This window comes from Dromiciops gliroides, chromosome 2 (genome assembly GCF_019393635.1).
Source record: "Dromiciops gliroides isolate mDroGli1 chromosome 2, mDroGli1.pri, whole genome shotgun sequence".
NCBI classification, from domain to species: domain Eukaryota; kingdom Metazoa; phylum Chordata; class Mammalia; order Microbiotheria; family Microbiotheriidae; genus Dromiciops; species Dromiciops gliroides.
Genome location: NC_057862.1, coordinates 645,987,770 through 646,006,769, shown reverse-complemented (window position 1 = coordinate 646,006,769; position 19,000 = coordinate 645,987,770). Strand labels below are relative to the sequence as shown.

Below are 19,000 nucleotides of genomic sequence, written 5' to 3'. Positions count from 1 at the left end.
CTTCAACAGATTAGAACATCTAAAACTTCCATAATTTTTGTTTCAAGACAGAGAACAACTATGTTTGCCAGAAAGACCACTTATCTTAATAATACTAAAAGAATGGGACCAGAAATATCTTATTCTTAGCTTTAGAATAGCTGAGAAAATAGTAGCTGTTTCAAACTTATCCTAGATTAGATTTTTGCCTTGAATACCATGTGTTTGCTCAATATTCATTCAACAAACATGACTTGAAGTCAGAATGATACAGCAAAGGGACCTGGGTTCAAATTCTGACTTTTTTTTTTGCAGGGCAATGAGGGTTAAGTGACTTGGCCAGGGTCACACAGCTAATAAGTGTCAAGTGTCTGAAGCTGGATTTGAACTCGGGTCCTCCTGAATCCAGGGCCGGTACCTCATCCATTGTGCCACCTAGCTGCCCCCTAATTTTTTGGGGGGAGGGGGCACGGTGGGGCAATGAGGGTTAAGTGACTTGCCTGGGGTCACATAGCTAGCAAATGTCAAATCCTGACTACTTTCAAATCAATTCCTACCGGTGTGACATTGGGCAAATAGTTTTATGTCTCCTTTCTATTTTATAACCCTTTGAGCCTAGCTACCATTATGAATTAATGCAGGGGGGCAGCTAGGTGGCACAGTGGATGAAGTGCCAGCCCTGAATTCAGGAGTACCTGAGTTCAGGTCGGGCCTCAGACACTTGATATTTGCTGGTTGTGTGACCCTGGGCAAGCCACTTAACCCCTCATTGCCTTGCAAAAAAAAAATGAATTAATGCAAAGAGAAGGGACCAGAACCAGGGAAACAAATGAGATATTTGTAAAGCAATTAAGATAGTGCCTGGCCCATAGTAGGCACTTAATGCATACATGTAGCTTTTCTTCTGTTCTTCCTTCTCTCCTTTCTTCCTTCTCCTTTCTTCTTCCTCTCTTTTTCCCTTCCCTCACTCCTTCATTCCTTCCCTTCTTCATCCCTTCCTCCTTTCCTTTGTTCTCTCCCTCCCTTCCTCCCTTTCTTTTTTCCTTCCTTCCTCTATGCCTTGTTCATTCCTTCTCTTTCTCCCTCACTCTCTTCCTCTCTTCCTCCCTTCACTCCCTTCCTTCCATCCTTTCCTCATCATAATTATATTAATGTTAAAGAAAAGGAAGCCAAACTTTGAGTGAATATAAAGAAAAGTCTTGTCCCTAGAGAAGAGATAATAAAATGTACCTCTCTTCTTTTGGCAAAGGTGATAGTCCCTCCAATTAACATACCCTGTTGGTTTTGCCTAACAGTTTTCCTTGTTATAAGGGGAATGTTCTTTCATCAGGAATAGAGAGTAAGTATATAGAGAAATGATTGTGATATAAAATAAAAAGGCATCATTTGAACTTTTTTTTAAAAAAAGGGGGAAATATTGGAGTTTCTTATTTGTCATTTCTTTCTTTCTGGAAAGAAAGGATCAAGATTCCGTGGGTCCTTCAGGGTAATGACAAAAGAAAGGAAGGATTGTGTCACTGAGCCTCCTTTCTACCACTCCACCACAGGAGGCTGCTCTTTCCCAGGTCAAGTTTGTGACCATCGTTTCGAGACACTTTGTTTCAGAGAATCCTTGAGTGCAGGGAAGCTTTTCACCTATTTTCTTCCCAGAAGAGAGTTTTGCATAATTCCTAGGATGCTCAATTTAACCACAGCGCTTATGGAAATCAAGCAATCTTTCATTGGCTTCCTTGCTTCCCACCTGGGTAAAACCTCTTCTCAGTTTGGAGTCTGAGGACCCAAGCTACAGTTGATACTCCCTCACCCTCCCCAGAGAAAGAACATTCTCCTTATAACAAGGAAAACTATTCAGCAAAACCAACAGGGTATGTAAGTGGAGGGACCACAGCCTTTTCCTGAAGGAAAGAGGTGCATTTGCCCCCTTCTTTATGGGGACAAGACTGGTGATTACAGTCATTATGACTTCAGCTTCCTTTTCTTTTACATTATTATGGTTCAAGAGCTGGGGGACTCCTAGCAAATGACTCGATCCCTTGGAACAGGTTCTTCATCAAGAAGAGGGGGGACACAGTAATGACACTTTCACTTCCTCCCCCATAGGGTAGGAATGTGTGTGAAGAAAGCTGTGCAAACCACTATATAAATGTGAATCATTATTCTATTCCAATAAATATTTAGTAAGTGCTTACTACATACACAGCATTTTTAGGTTCTGTGGATATGAAAATATAAAAATAGTAGGGTCTAGGCTTTTAGGCTTTTCTTGTGGGCAGCGAGGTGGTGTGGTCAATAGAGAACTGGGCCTGGAGTAAGGAAGACTTGAGTTCAAATCTGACCTCAGATGCTTATTAGGAGTGTGACCTTGGGCAAGTCACTTCACCCCGTTTACTTCAGTTTCCCTCATCTGCAAAATGAGTTAGAGAAGGAAATGGCAAACCACTACAGTGTCTTTGCCAAAAAAAAAACCCAAATGGGGTCATGAAGAGTAAGTAGCATGTGACTGAAATGACTGGACAACACAAAAAGCTTTCAGTCTTTTAGGAAAAGTCTGACATGTTCCCAAAGAAATATAATGCAAGTTACAGGGTGATAGGGGATTGGGAAAACTACTAGGAGAGCATTGGGGAAACTACCAAGAGAGAATTGGGAAAACTAGGAAAACATGACAGAAATGACCTGAAATGGGCATTTACCATTTAGAATAAGTATACTTAAAGAAAGTTAGAGCCAGAAAGTCCCTTAGAGAGCATTTGTCATTACAGAGTTGACCCCCTTCATTTTGTAGATGGGAAAACGGAAGCCCACAGAGAGAAAGTGACTTGTCCAAATACCTTGTAGGGAGGGTAGAACTGGGAATAGAACCCAGACCTCCCAACTCCCAGTCCAGTGCCAGCTGTACTGTGATACTTCTCCAGGAAGTGGCGTTGAAATATGTTGTTCTTCACTGATCTGTGTGCAAAGACTGGAGGGAACTGACTCATGTTTTTATTTTCATAATCAAATTAATCAGATCATTTTATTCTATCTTTCTTTGACGCATTTGCTGAGCACTCAGAACTGAATTTCCTTGCTGATTCTATGAGGATCTCTGTGGGCCAGCAACTCTGGAATGTGACTTTTGCACCACATTTACATAGGTGGAGGTCTCAGGGACCGACAGCAGCCTTAAACAACAGCAGGACATGAGACTTGATGGGCAGGTTTGGGTCAGATTGTGGAGAGCCTTGAAGGCATGGCCTGGGAGTTTAAATGGTTAGGACGGAGAGTCAGAAGGGCCTTTAGAAATATGTGATCCTTTTTTTATAGATGAGAAAACTGAAGTCACAGAATTTCAGAGCCACTTTTCAGTAGCTCCAATTGTTAGGAAGTTTTTCCTGACATCAAGGCTCAATTCACCTTTGCAACTTTCACCCATGGCTCCTAGTTCAGCCCATTGGGACTGAGAAGGGCAAGTCTAATAATCTTTCTTTCATGTGACCACTTTTCAAATACTTGCCAAAGCTTTCACTTCAATTCCCCTCCTTCCTTGCCCCTCCCTGCCCCACCCCACCCCCAGCCTTCTCTTCTTCCAGGCTAAAAATCTTTATTTTCATTATTTTCAACCAATTCTCATAAAACTTGGATGTGGGACCTTTGATTTTTCTGGTTGTCCTCTTCTGAATGCTCTCCACTTATTCGTGTCCCCTTTCAAGTGTAGGGCTCCAGATCAAACCCCAAACTCCACACACAGTCAGCCCAAAGTCAAGAACAGTTTGGAAAAGGAAAGGAAGTTGCCTAGGATCATGTGGGCATGAAGTAGCAGGGTTGGAATTTGGAGGTCTCACTCCAGGAATTCCCACTTTTAATCCCTGGTCCCCAAGTAGAGAGTTGCTTCTTCTGAGTGGTGAATGAACCTCTGCAAAGTAGAAGCTGATTAGTCAAATGTTGTATTTAGGAAAACAGGGTAACAGGGAGGCAGCTTGCTCTAAAAGCTTCTCTGGTTTCCTTTCCTAGGAATTAATGGTGGCCCCTTGGACAATCATTACAGACTCAAGCAGTTCCACTTCCACTGGGGAGAAATGAATGACTGGGGTTCAGAACACACAGTGGACCATCAAGTTTACCCAGCTGAGGTTTGCACACATGACTGTGGGTTTATTCATCTAGTGGACTTAAAGATGCCCCTCTCAGTGTCTGAGAACACTGGCTCAGAGAACTTCAAAAACATGAATATTTGAAAAAGATCATTAAGGGATGAGTAAAGGGATCAGGAGAAGTAGCAGATATCAAAAGCAGAGATATGGAAGAGGGTTTATAGTATAAAAGGGGCAGCTAGGGGATAGACTACTGGTGTCCAATTCAGGATGACCTGAGTTCAAATCTAGCCTCAGACACTTATTGGCTGTGTGGCCCTGGGCAAGTCACTTAACCCTGTTTGCCTCAGTTGCCTCATCTAGCCAAGAAAACCCCAAATGGGATTGCGGAAAGTCGGGTATGACTGAAACAACTGAACAACAAATACTCTCACTTGCCTACCCCACAGGAAAGGACTTTGCAAACCTTAAAGTACTATAAAATTTTGAGTTGTTATTTATTATTCTTACCAAAGCTGCTGATATCACCATAGGGGTAAGAGTAGAGGGAATGAAGCACTGAGAGATCCAGATGTAAGTAGATGAGACTTTACCGGGGGCAAATATGGTGGGAAGGTAGTGCTGGGTAGCCCAGAGAACAGTCCCATCAAAGGCACCAAGGCCCAGAAACCTGGGGGCAGAGGGTTACCCTGAAGGTCCAAACAACCACAAGATCAGGCATGGGGAAAATGTGGCAGTGGAGAAAATATATGCTTCTCCCAGATATTGGCACTCTGGAGCAAAGCTCCCTTTATCCCACCTAGTGACAGTTCTACAGAGAAGTCTTTCAATCATGCTGCTAGAGTAGAATGTTCTAGTTATTTAACAAACTATATTTCCCAATTTGGAGAAGATGACACTACTATTCAGTTTTCCCATATATTGTCTTGTTTATAAATAATAATATCTAGTAATTATATAGTGTTATTATTATAGGTTTTCAAAGTACTTCATAAATGCTATGTCATTTGAGCCTCACAACCACCCTGAGATGTAGGTACTGTTATTATCCCCATTTTATAAAAGAAGAAATTGAGGCTGAGAATGGTGAAGTGTCTTGCCCAGGGTCACAGCCAGCCAGTCCGTGAGGCAGGATTTGAACTAATGTCTTCTTGATTTCAAATCTAACACTCTTATCCACTGTGCCACCTGGATTCTTTAGCTTGCTTCTATCTGCCTTACTTTGGAGTAATGGGATGAGGGGGTGGGGGAAAGAAAGAGTCAGATGACTTAAGATCTCTCCCCAGGCAGAGTTCACTACAGACAGAAAGAACCTGCCTGGTTAGCTTCTTTGATAGTAATTTGAAAGCTCAAGGATACATCAGATGTTTATTCTTTGGAAACTAGGTAAATAAGGAAAGGGAGGCCAGGAATAAGACAATGAAGTCCCTCGATGAAGAAATCCAAAAGCCAGGGAGTGAGAGGAAGGAGGAGGGGGGAGGAGATGTAGGAGAAAGCAGGAGGGGAAGAGGAGGGGGGAAAAAAGAAACATAATATCTTAGGACTCAAAGACCAGGAATGAAATGTAGCAATAACAGTGGCATCTAAAAAGTAGCAATAAATAAATAAATAATGGGGAAAAAAGGCCACATTTATTTACAATGAAACAATGAACATTTGTTTAGTAGCTAATCTGTAGGGAACTCCATGCTGGGTCCTGAGAGAGACAGGAAGTTCAGATAAGACATGGTCAGCCTCATAAAAGTCAGAAACTTAAAGGCATTATCTATATAACCTTGGACAAGGCACGTCCTGTCTTCTGCCTTGGGTTTCTTCATCTGAGATCAAGGGATTGTATACACTCCAAGGTCTCATCTAGTTCAAAAATAAGCTATACTTTTATTAAAACTGAGGGCGTAGAATATAACTTCTGGTGAGCGTCGCCAAGCTAGCAAGCTCAGAGATGGACTAGGAAGTTTATTATTCAACAGCCAGTCTGGGTGATGGTTGGGAAGGCATATCATCACAATGGTCTGGGAATCATGGCTCTTTTGCCTAAAGCAACAACTCTCTGAGACCACCTACTAAATTGCACAGAGTTTGCCATAAGTCTCAGCGTGGTTTTGGAGTCACCATGACCAGGGTTTTATATCTAGAGCTCAGACCAACCTTCCCTCCCTCCATTTCACATATGAGGAAACCAAGGTCCAAGAAAGAAGTTAAATGACTTGATCAAAGTTACCTAGGACATAAACATTGGATAGGATTTGAACGCAGGGCTTCTGACTACAGAGTTGGTTCCAAATACCTCATTGCCTCCTAAGGGTTGAGATCTACATGGGGGAAGGAAGTACCAATACTGGGAAATTATTGACCCGTGAGTTCTTGAAATGTTTAAAATGGAGTGTCTATTGTGTTTGACAATTTGAAATGGGGGAGAATACAAAGATGGATATTTATGACAATCCCTGCCCTCAAAGAATTTCTAGCTTAGTTGAGAAATTTACCTATTAGCCTATTAATATTACCAAAGCACTCCTCTTTTTCAGTCTGTAGTTTGAAAGCCAGATAATTTTGTTAAATTTTTATTCTCTCTGAAAGAGGAGATGATAAACAAATCTGAGGAGCTTCTGAACTTTTAACACTTTGAACAGTATTTCAGGAAGTTTAATTTAATACATAAATATTATGAGTGGATGATTTCTTCAGTTTGCTCACAGTTACTCCCTCCACCAATACAGATTACATTTCATATTTTTCTGAGTAGGGGGACTTCAGGTAGCTCAGACATTTGATCACCTGGTAACCAACCTTTTGGGGGCTGAGATTTAATCCACTGGAGGAAAAACAAGCAAATATGAATATATTTCCTCAGTTAGTTAACAATACGCTGGGGCAGCTAGGTGGCACAATGGATAAAGCACCGGCCCTGGATTCAGGAGGACCTGAGTTCAAATCTGACCCCAGACACTTTACACTTACTAGCTGTGTGACCCTGGGCAAGTCACTTAACCCCAATTGCCTCACCAGAAAAAACAAAAAAACAAAAACCAATACACTTGAAATTCTGCCACAATGCCTTAGAGGTGAGATCAGCTCTATGAAGAAGGCCATTAGCCCCTTCAGGAATTAAACCTCTGAGGTCTGAAGTCCAGGATGGATCTGCCATCTACAGAGTTCAGGTCTATATCTAGTAATGTTATTGTCATTCTAAAGGCCCTTCCAGTTTTGACATCTGATGATTCCATCACACAATATAACAATGGGACAGTCTAAATAAAACATTGCCAATAGACATAGTATTTATTTATTTATTTATGTTTGTTTGTTTTTGCAGGGCAATGAGGGTTAAGTGATTTGCCCAGGGTCACACAGCTAGTAAGTGTCAAGTGTCTGAGGCCCGAATTAGACATAGTATTTATTAAGCACCTACTATATGCCAGGGGAAAGCTAAGTTGTGCAGTGGATAGAGCACTGGGCTTGAAATCAGGAAGACTCATCTTTATCAGTTCAAATCTGGCCTCAAGCATTTATTAGTTCATGACCCTGGGGAAGTCCCTTGACTCTGTCTCAGTTTCCTCATCTGTCAAATGAGCTAGAAAAAGGAAATGGCCAACCATTCCAGTATCTCTGCCAAGAAAACCCCAGATGGGGCCACGAAGAGTTAGACATGACTGAAACTCCTTAATAACAACAACATGTGCCAGGCGTTGTGCTAAGTGCTTTGCAAATATTATCTCATTCGATAATTTCATCTTGCCACCCTTATGAAGCTTATAGTCTAGTAGGGAGATAGCTAATTATACAATATTCTATGATCAAGCCACCAAAGGTTTGTCATGCTGGGGTGGGAGTGGGGATAAACTCCCACTCTCCGTAAAATGCTCCAATAGCTTGCGTCTCAAATAGCCTCTGACAACCGAAACCCAACTCCTGGCCTTCTCTTGATGGAACTGTTTCCACTAACAGGAGAAGGGGTGAAGGCGAGTCACTGGTGCCTTAAAACCAGTCACTTTGGGCAGGTGGAGCTCATTAGCCTTGGCAGGCAACCCACCTAGGGAAAAGAAACCCTGATTTTAAACCTCTGATGCCTTGCGGCTATACCCATATGTGGGAAAGGCTTCGGGCCTTAACCCCGAGGAAAAATCAGGAGTCGAAGTCCCTTAGGCAGTTGAATATTGGACATCACATCCCTCTGGCAACTCCTGCGGTGGCACTGGTGCCAAACTGTACTGGCTCTGCCTCTCCTTTGGATCCACCAATGTCGAGGAGAGGGAAAATCTGTTGCATGGGCAACAGTTGGTTTTCCATATTGATCTGCCCAGGCCAGCGCCCTGGAGAGGACACTCCAGCTACTCCTCATGGGGTAGATACAACATGGGATGTGGCAGTTACCGGTTATAAGTCACTCAGGAGCTTTGGCTCCCGTATCGGACTGAACAGCCACACTGTGGCCTGTGGCTCTTCAAGGCGCTGATCCATGGTTGTCTGCGACTGGTGGAGGCCTACTACTACTACTACTACTACTACTACTACTACTACTACTACTACTACTACTACTACTACTACTACTACTATGTGCCAGGCAGTGGGAATACTCCCCCCCTCAAAAAAAAGGTGACAAACTACTTCTTCTCAAGGAGGTCATGGTCTAGTGGAGAGACAGCATGCAAACAAATATGTACAAATGAACTAGAGACAGAACAAATTGGAGCTAATCACAGAGGGAAGGCGATAACATGAAGAGGGACAGGGAAAGACTTCTTGAAGAAAGTGGTATTTTAGCTGAAATCTGAAGGAAGTCAGAGAAGCCCCATAGACAGAGATAGGGAGAGAGTGTTCCAGGCATGAGAGGACAGCCAGTGGAAATGCTCAGAGTCTAAGGATGGAGGGACTTGGGTGACAAACAGCAAGGAAGCCAGTGTTTCTGGATCACAGAATATGTCAGGGATTGGGGGAAGGGAATAAGGTAGAATACCTGAAAAGTAGGAAGGGGCTAAATTATGAAGGATTTTTAAAGTCAAACAAAAGGTTGTATATTTGATTCTGGAGGTAAAAGGGAGTAGAGTTTATTGAATAGGGGGTTAACATGGTCAGGCCTATGCTTTAGGAAGATCAATTTTGACAGTTTGAGTGGAGAATGGCCTGGAATGGAGAAAGACTTGAGGCAGAGAGACTGTGGCACCCTCCTTCCACCTTCCCTCCCCTCCCTTAAATCCAGTTCACTGCAAGTCATGACATCACCTCCTGATGTCATGGTCCTCTTTAAGAAGGAAGGATAGGGGCAGCTAGGTGGTGCAGTGGATAGAGCACTGGCCCTGGATTCAGGAGGACCTGAGTTCAAATCCAGCCTCAGACACTCAACAGTTACTAGCTGTGTGACCCTGGGCAAGTCACTTAACCCTAATAGTCTCACCAAAAAAAAAACACCAAAAACCCCACACATACAAAGAATGAAGGACAAACAGCAACAGCAAATTCCATCCCTAAAGCTCAACTTTCTCAATATGGCGGTGGAAGGAGAGATCAAAGAAGGGCAATAGCTTTCAAATCAAGTCTGGTCAATATTTTCTCTGTCTCAGGGAATTTAAATTCTTTCTGAATTTCATTTCAGCTTCATTTAGTGCACTGGAATTCTGCCAAATATCCAAATTACAAAGAAGCGATAATGGGAGAAAGTGGTTTGGCTGTAATAGGAGTGTTTTTGAAGGTAAATCCTTGTAAGATCATAGGTCTTCCACTTAGGAAATCAGTGTGGGGGAAACCCCCCCAAAAAAAAAACCCCAAACCATTGATTTTTTAAAAAAAATTTAAGTGTGATGGGTATTTGTCATCTTGTCTTGCTAAATTACCCTTACCTTTCCAGTAAAAAACAAAACCCCCCAGCATTTTAACTCAAGTTTTCATGAATTTGTATCTTATAGCTGGGAGCAGAACATAAGGAGCTACAGAAGTTGGTCAATGTCTTACCAGAAATCAAGCATAAGGTAAGATGGTCATTTTGAAATCAACATAATTTGGAAAGCAAAACTCACTTAGCCCAGTTCCTGCTACAGAGGAAGTGCTTAAGAAGTGCTACTTGACCAACTTAGCTGTATTTTTGGTGCCAAAGGAATTATTATTATTATTTTTTAGATGAGGCAATTGGGGTTAAGTGACTTGCCCAGGGTCACACAGCTAGTAGGTGTAAAGTGTCTGAGGTCGGATTTGAACTTAGTTCCTCCTGAATCCAGGGCCGGTGCTCTATCCACTGCGCCACCTAACTGCCCCCAAAGGAATTGTTTGTGATTTCTTGTTAACATACAAGGCAAGCTATAGCAGAAAGACACCAGACTGAGAGTTGGAAGTCCAGGGTTAAAAACTAGTGGTGTGGGGTTGGCTAGGTGGCGAAGTGGATAAAGCACCGGTCCTGGATTCAGGAGTACCTGAGTTCAAATCTGGCCTCAGACACTTGACACTTACTAGCTGTGTGACCCTGGGCAAGTCACTTAACCCCCATTGCCCTGCAAAACAAACAAAAAACCCAGTGGTGTGACCTTGGGCAAGTCACTTTCTCTAGGCCTTGATTTCTACCTCCATAAAATTAAAGGGGTTAAATGAGATGATCTTTAAGGTCCTTTATTCAAATCTCTTATCAAATGAGATATTTGTGAGGCACTTAAGCACAGTACCTAGAACATGGCAGCCACTTAATAATTGCTTATTCCTATTGCCCTTTACTTCCAGAGCTGACCTTCTATGATTTCATTGCATCAATCACTGAGGCATCCTAAATTTACTGATCTAATCACAGCACAACAGAGGAAGTTTGATGCAGTGGAAAGAGAGTTGGCCATTTATTTACCTATTTATCCATGTATCTATCTATTTATTTATTTGTCTGTTATTTGTTTATTTGTACATCCATTTATTTATTTATTCACCCACCCATTCATTCATTCATCTATTTATTTATTTGTTCATTTATTCATTCACTTATTTGTTTTCTTTTTTCACTTATTTATTTTTTCATTCATTCATTTATCTAGTCATTCATCTACCTACCTATCTACCTGTCTGTCTGTCTATCTATCTATCTATTTATCTATCTACCTGTCTGTCTGTCTGTTCATTTGTTCGTTTATTTAGTTATTGCAAACAACTGGAAACAAAGTAGGCACCCCACAAACGGGAGATGGCCAAACAAATCATAGTCCATGAATGTAATGGAATATTATTGCACCATGAGAAATGATGAATCTGAAGATTTGTATAAATTGATACGGAGTGAAAACAGCAGAAGCAAAAGAACAATTTCTACGATGGCCCCAGTAACACAAAAGGAAAGTATGATGCCTCAGGAATCAGAGGACCTGGGCTCAAATCCTGGTTTTGGGTTTGGTTTTTTGTTTTGTTTTAGTGAGGCAATTGGGGTTAAGTGACTTGCCCAGGGTCACACAGCTAGTAAGTGTTAAGTGTCTGAGGCCGGATTTGAACTCAGGTACTCCTGACTCCAGGGCCAGTGCTCTATCCACTACGCCACCTAGCTGCCCCTTTGGGTTTGTTTTTTAAATTGTCTTATTACATGTGCACTCTTGGGCAGGTGATATCATTTGTCTGGGGCCTCAGTTTTCTCATTGGTAAAATGAGATTATTAGACCAAGGTCCCTTTCAGCTTGAAATCTATGAACCTATGATTCAAGTGAACCGGGCCAAAGATGAACATGTAACTTGGCTCCCATTTTAGTTGAAAAGGGGCTTTCTGATTGTTAGGTGAATATAGAATGGAAATTTCAAGGCTGCTTATTTATTCAGGGTCAAACAAGAAATGAAATGTATAAGCATCCTGAAGGATTCCTAGACTCTGTGAATAAACAGTGATAATAAGACGTGATCCCTGGGAAAACTATAAACCTTCCTTAACAATGGTGCTTGGCCACCACTGGATTAAAGCTTCGGAAAGCATGAGTTTTCCTCACAGCCACTGTTTGATCTGTGCATTGGACTTCCTTTTGACCCCCTCACCCTAAAGGGGGCTTAGATCAAGTCAGTCCCACCCTTGTCACACACATCTTAGTTCCCCTCAGCAAACTACAGAACTTCACAAGTTCAAGGTGAATCCCCCAGCCCTCATCCTTTTCTTTGCCAAACTAAACCTGGGATGTCTTCCAACAAGAAGGCCACAATACAATGCCTTTTGGTAGGAAAGAAAGAATCTGGCCACGAAGAACCAACTCCTGCCACGTTGTTTACTCAGGGTCTCTATTTTTCTTCTTTGAAAATTCTGGGAAACTTTTCCCCCCAAGAAGATGACTACTAACCCTGTTTTCCTTGGGTAAGTCACCCTGAAACCTCATCTTCCTCATCTGTATAATGAAGATGAGCTCTAAGGTCCCTTTCAGCTCAAAACCCATGATCTTATGAACCTTTCTGGGATCAACATTCAGGGAGGCAGCATTTTCATGGAGACCTGAGAGTTTTAGTAGATGTCTAAAAGATCATCTAGGTTCTTAACCTGGGGCCCACAAACACCCAAGGGATCCATGAATAGATTTCCAGGATGGGGAAAAATACATCTTTATTTTCACTCACCCTCAACTTCCTTTGTAATTCTATGTGTTTTATTTTGCGCCTTTAAAAACAAAGATTTCATGAAAGTGGCCAAGGTGTCCAGAATATAAAAAGATTAGATAACCCCTCAAACCCTGTCATCTTATAGATGAGGAGACTGAAGCTTAGAGGGGAGAACGACTCTGACACTACCCCCAAATTATCTTGTATATGTCTTCTTTGGACATAGCTATTTGTGTGTTGTCTCCTCTGTTAGACCATAGGATTCTTGAGAACAGGTACTGGCTTTTGCCCTTCTTTGTGACTCCAGTGCTTAGCACAGTGTCTGGTGCATAGTAGGCACTTAAATGCTAGTTGACTGACTGACCTAGCCTAGCTCATGACTAGCTACTGGCAGAGTTAAGACTAGAATCCAGAACTCCTGACTTATTGTTCATCGCTCTCTTCATTCAACAAGAGTGCTTTATCTGTTGCCTTGATACAGTCTCCTCTCATTTTGTAAATGTTTCATTTTAATTTAATTTTTCTCAATTACATGTAAACAGGATTTTTTAACATTTAAAAATAATTTGAGCTCATGCTCTTCACCTCCATTCCTCATCTCTCCCTTCCTTGAGAAGGCAAGCAATTTGATGTAGATCATACATGTTCAGTCATGTGAAATATTTCCATACTAGCCATGCTACAAAAACACCCCACGTACTAAAACATTAAAAAACAAAAATAATAAAGATTTTTAAAGTATGCTTCAATCTGCATCCAGACTCCATCGATTCTTTTTCTGGATATGGAGAGCATTTTTCATTATAAGTCCTTTGGGACTGTCTTGGATCATTGTATTGCTGAGAAAAGCTAAGTTATTCACAGCTAATCAAAGTATTGGGGTTACTGTGTACAATGTTCTCCTGGTTTTGCTCATTTTACTTGAGTAGTGGAAGGACTAGGAAGATTGGCACCATCTCAAATTTTTTCCTTACAGTCAAAGCATCCTCAAATGAGTAACTTTAAGGTAATATAGGTTTTCTTGTGGAATTCCATGCTTCTTTCCAGAACAGAGACACACATTGAACCATATAAGAAAGAGCAGCAGTAGAACACGTTGTGAGTATGTCTTCTCTTAACTATTTGATAATTGTGTTTCAGAGATGCAAGATGTAAATTGCTGTGCCTTTAAGTTGCTTCTTATAGGGCTTAGTTTATTAGTGTGTAAATCAAATGGACTCTATTGGTTTTATTGATATGTTAGGACACTCGTGTGGCCCTTGACAGATTTGATCCCTCATGTCTGTTGCCTTCATGTCAAGATTATTGGACCTATGCTGGATCTTTGACCACCCCACCACTTACAGAATCTGTCACCTGGATCATTAAGAAAAAGCCTATGGAGGTTGGTCATAATCAGGTGAGTCATGTATGTAACTAGCTTCTTATAATTCTTGGCCTAGACTGAATTTCCCGGATGAATTTAAGAAATCCCACAATAGCTAGAAGCTATACTTTCGTATTTGAAGTCAGTAAAATATGACTGTATGAATAGGAAAGCTAATGAGCTAGATCATGTGGTGAGAATGATAGTTAATGTGGATAGCCCAAGTTCTATGATGGTGCATATAGAATGGCAATTGACCTTGAAGAAGGTCCTCAGGAGGTTGGCTGGACAACTGTGTGGATTTATAAGAGGACCTTATACAAGAAATAAATAAGATGAGAAGATGTCAATGAGTTGTGACTTTTGGGGAAAATGTCTCAGCCTGGGTTCCCAGAGAACCCAGGGAGATTCTCAACTGCCAGTGGGTAAGATTGGAGGTCAAGTAGACTGAGTAGTCAAACAAAAAAGGAAATAAATGTATTAGCATGCTAAGGAAGCTTACTTGTTGGTAATACTTTTAACTTCATATTATTCCAATTTTGGTTTATGAAGCTTTTCCCAGATTGCCTAAAGTACCTAGCTAATCAGTAGCATCTCATAGCATTTGAATAGATCAGTGGGATGCAGTCTCTTGCTGTAAGAAAGTAGGACCAAGGGGCAGCTAGGTGGCGCAGTGGATAAAGCATCGGCCTTGGATTCAGGAGTACCTGAGTTCAAATCCAGCCTCAGACACTTGACATTTACTAGCTGTGTGACCCTGGGCAAGTCACTTAACCCCCATTGCCCCGCAAAAAAAAAAAAGAAAGAAAAAAAAAGAAAGTAGGACCAGAAGTTTCTAATTGTAGAGACTCCAAAATTTGTGAAGTCCTATACGTATAGATTGCAACCCATCTATATCTCTCTATAGTATGAGGATCTTGTCCAATTCCTTCCATTAAAGCCCTATATTAATATATAAATATTCCACATAATATTTATACCCTATATGAATGCCCCATGTGCTATACGTGCCTTATATAAATATCTAAATGCCCCATATAATAATATGTGTGCCTTATATAAATGCCCCACGTGATATACATGCCTTATATAAATATCTAAAGGCTTTATATAAATATACAAATTCCTGTATAAATATCCCATGAAAATCTATAAATGCCCCCATACCATCTGTAAATACCCATATAAATATATAGATTATATGTACATATATGTTCCTCATATAAATATAGAAGGGCTCCTTCTACTGTAGCTGATGCATTGCAGTCTGGGCCTAGCCAACTGACCTCATTCTGTCCAGGCCTGAAATCCCTCCATGATCCTGCTCCCTGGTAAAATTCCTGCATGTATTCTTCATTTCTTTTTTTGTTTGTTTGTTTTGTTTGTTTTCTGCGGGGCAATGAGGATTAAGTCACTTACCCAAGGTCACACAGCTAGTAAGTGTCAAGTGTCTGAGGTTGGATTTGAACTCAGGTCCTCCTGAATCCAGGGCCAGTGCTTTATCTACTGTACCACCTAGCTGCCCCTCCTGCATGTATTCTTTACCTTGCTCTTATGCAATCACTTGGAAATAATGATAGTTGACAGAGGTTTGGGAGAGGCTCTTCATTTTGTTCTGTCAAATACTGTGCTGTGGTAAGAATGACTTGAGACTCAGATCAAAGTCCTGGGAATCAGCCTGAGGACCCTGGCACGAGGTCCTGATAACCTGTAGGCTGAGATCATGGCTTTTCTAGACAAGGCTGATTTTGTGCTTGCAACAGTATTGACCCTCATCAAGATAACATGACATCTTGCTAAATAGAGTGTGGATTGGGAGATCCAGGGGCCTGTGATGCCAATATTCAAGAGAATGAAGCCTTACCATGTTGTTCCCCCTTTCCCACAACCACATCTAATCAATTTCAGTGGCTCCCGGTCATCTCCAGGATCAAACATAAGATCCTCTGTTTTATGTTCAAAGTCTTTCATTATTCGGCTCCTTCCTACCGTTCCCTTCTTATACTTGACTCCCCACCGTGCACATGAAGATCCAATGACACTGGTCTCCTTGTTATCACTTGCACAAGGCACTCTATCTTCCACCTGTGCATTCTCACTGATTGTTCCCCATGTCTGGAATGCCCCCCTCTTCTTCTCCATCTACTAGCTCCCCTGGATTTTTTTTTAAATCCCAACTTAATATATGCTGGTTGACTGATGAATGAATGAATGGCTAGACGGATGAATGGATGAATGGATGGGTGGATGGATAGATGGATGGATGGATGGATGGATGGATGGATGGATGGATGGATGGATGGATGGATGGATGGATGGATGGATAGATGGATAGATGGATGGATGGATGGATAGATGGATGGATGGATGGATAGATGGATGGATGGATGGATAGATGGATGGATAGATGGATGGATGGATGGATGGATGGATGGATGGATGGATGGATGGATGGATGGATGGATGGATAGATGGATGGATAGATGGATGGATGGATGGATGGATGGATGGATGGATGGATGGATGGATGGATGGATGGATGGATGGATGGATGGATGGATGGATAGATGAATGGATGGATGGATGGATGGATGGATGGATGGATGGATGGATGGATGGATGGATGGATAGATGGATGGATGGATAGATGGATGGATGGATAGATGGATGGATGGATGGATGGCTGCAAAAGTCATTCAGTTTGTGAACAGAGTCCTTTCATTGCTTTGTGGTTTGCTGTGGCGGTGAGCTTGGTGAAGCTCATGAATATTGGTAGGGGGTATGTGATTGTTGGTGTTCTCTAGGAAGAAGCTGACTCCTCTCAGAGGGACTAGCAGCTTTTAAGAGTCAGAGTTTGGGGGCAGCTTGGTGATGCAGTGGATAAAACACTGGCCCAGATTCAGGAGGACCTGAGTTCAAATCCGGCCTTGGGCACTTTACACTTACTAGCTGTGCGACCCTGGGCAAGTCACTTAACCCCAATTGCCTCACCAAAAAAAAAAAAAAAGAGTCAGAGTTTGGTAATGAAGTCTCCAAGTGGGATTTCCTGGGCTCACTTTATGTTATAACTGAAGAGGGATAGAATTTTGGGGAAGGAATTCTGCCCCCCCCACCCCGGAGAAAAAGATAAATACAGAAAAATGGTTGGACCCGATGTCTTTGTATTGGAGGCCTAGATGGGGCCCAAAGAGGGGCAGGGACACATTTAGCTTTGGGAGGAAGTATGGCATAGTGAACTTGGAGTCAGAAAAATTTCAGCTTGATTCCTTAATGACTGTAACCATGGACAGGTCACATCTGCTTTGAGTCTTATTTTCCCCATATGTGAAATGGACATTAAAATACTTGCATTGTGTATTTCTCAGGGTTGTTATGGGGAAAGTGGATAGTAAACCTTGAGATTTTAAAGAAACATGAGTCTTTATTTTTATAAGAGCTTTGAGCGGCAAGAGGATGATGCGAATGAAGAAGAAGGAGCACCTAAAGGTAAAAAAAAAAAAGGGTCTCTGAAATGGCAAGAGGTCCCTGAAGGCCAAAAGCAAATTTTGTATTCATTATGACTTCTTGTTGTTCAGCTGTGTCCAGTTCTTCATGACCCCATAGTCCATAGCATGCCAATGCTGTCCATGGGATTTTCTTGGTAGAGATACTGCAATGGGCTGCCATTTTCTTCTCCAGTGGATTAAAGCAAACAGTAGGGAAGTGACTTGCCCAAGGTCACATAGCTTGTGAGTGTTTGAGGCCAGAGTTGAACTCAGGTCTTCCTTACTCCAGGCCCGGAGCTCTATTTGCTAACCCATCTACCTGCCTCCACACAACATGATTGGCCTAGAGCTAATTCTGATTTGTTGTGGTTCCTTCTTAAACTTTTTTTTTTTTTTTAGTGAGGCAACTGGGGTTAAGTGATTTGCCCAGGGTCACACATCTAGTAAGTGTTAAGTGTCTGAGGCCGGATTTGAACTCAGGTACTCCTGACTCCAGGGCCGGTGCTCTATCCACTGTGCCACCTAGCTGCCCCCTTCTTAAACTTTTAAAAGTTGAAGGTTGTAAAATCCCTGACTATTGGAGAGATTCTGAAATTCTTCATTAGTATAATAATGATAATCTATTTAATTTGGGACTGAAGAATCTGACCTCCACACTGATAAGAATTTCTTGAATGCCTTACAAAAGTTGTTTCTGGATTTGATCGTAGCCAGAATTCTTACAGTCTCTGAAACACGGATATTCAAGTCTGGAAACCTTGGCTCCCGTGCCCATGTATTGTTATTCTATGTTATTTTATGTGGGTCCCTTAGTCTTGATAAGTTGCTTGTTCTTTTTTCAGCTGGCTGAGTTTCGGAGGCTACTGTTTTCTGCCCTTGGGGAGGAAGAGAAGAAGATGGTGAATAACTTTCGCCCACTTCAGCCCCTCATGAATCGTACTGTCCGGTCTTCCTTCCAATCCTAGCACTTTTGAAACACAGGACCTATCTCGAAATAGAATCCCCCTCCCACGCCCTCAATAAAATGACTAGCAGTCTTTAAGAAAGAGCCAGCATGATGTTTCAGTATTTCAATTTCTTAAGGATGGAAACTGATGTGAGAAGAATAATTAGGAGATTCACATGCTCACAACTTCTCCTTGACCTATGCCACAATGAACTAAGAAAAAATTATCCATTTTTTCCCCCATCCAGTTGATTCATTTGACCCATATACTGGGGGACTCCTTCATTCAATCATTCCAACAAGTATTTATTAAGCACCTACTGCTTTCAGAGTACTGTTCTAGGCACTGGGGAGGGGGAGAGTTGGAATCAGAACTTAAATGACAGTATTTGCCTTCATGGAATTCATGGTCTGCCAGGATGATAAGACACAAACACACAGGTGGTTATGGAATACAATGTCCCATGTCAAGCTTATTTGAGAGACGCAAGACAATGTGATAATCTGAGATGTGAAAAGACTTTTTGGAAGAGGTGGTGTCTAAAATGAGTTTTAAAGGATGGCTAGGGATTCACGCAACTTGATACTCTGACATCATTTTTAGAGAAAGACTCTGAAA

General features: G+C 41.7%; 1 protein-coding gene across 3 annotated transcripts in view; it reads left to right on the top strand.

Annotated features, from left to right (window-relative positions):
* The window catches only part of CA5A (carbonic anhydrase 5A), a 46,210-nt gene extending 27,733 nt beyond the window's left edge, over positions 1–18,477 (top strand). The window contains exons 3-8 of one of the 3 annotated variants that reach the window (XM_043988355.1): positions 3,973–4,091; positions 9,646–9,741; positions 9,956–10,018; positions 13,828–13,983; positions 17,385–17,436; positions 18,278–18,477. In XM_043988355.1, coding sequence (XP_043844290.1) covers positions 3,973–4,091; positions 9,646–9,741; positions 9,956–10,018; positions 13,828–13,983; positions 17,385–17,436; positions 18,278–18,285 — 494 coding nt within the window. In that variant the 3' untranslated portion in view covers positions 18,286–18,477. The remainder of the gene's footprint in view (positions 1–3,972; positions 4,092–9,645; positions 9,742–9,955; positions 10,019–13,827; positions 13,984–17,384; positions 17,437–18,277) is intronic. The other 2 variants (XM_043988354.1, XM_043988356.1) reach the window with 2 other exon arrangements.
* The last annotated feature ends 523 nt before the right edge of the window (positions 18,478–19,000 follow it).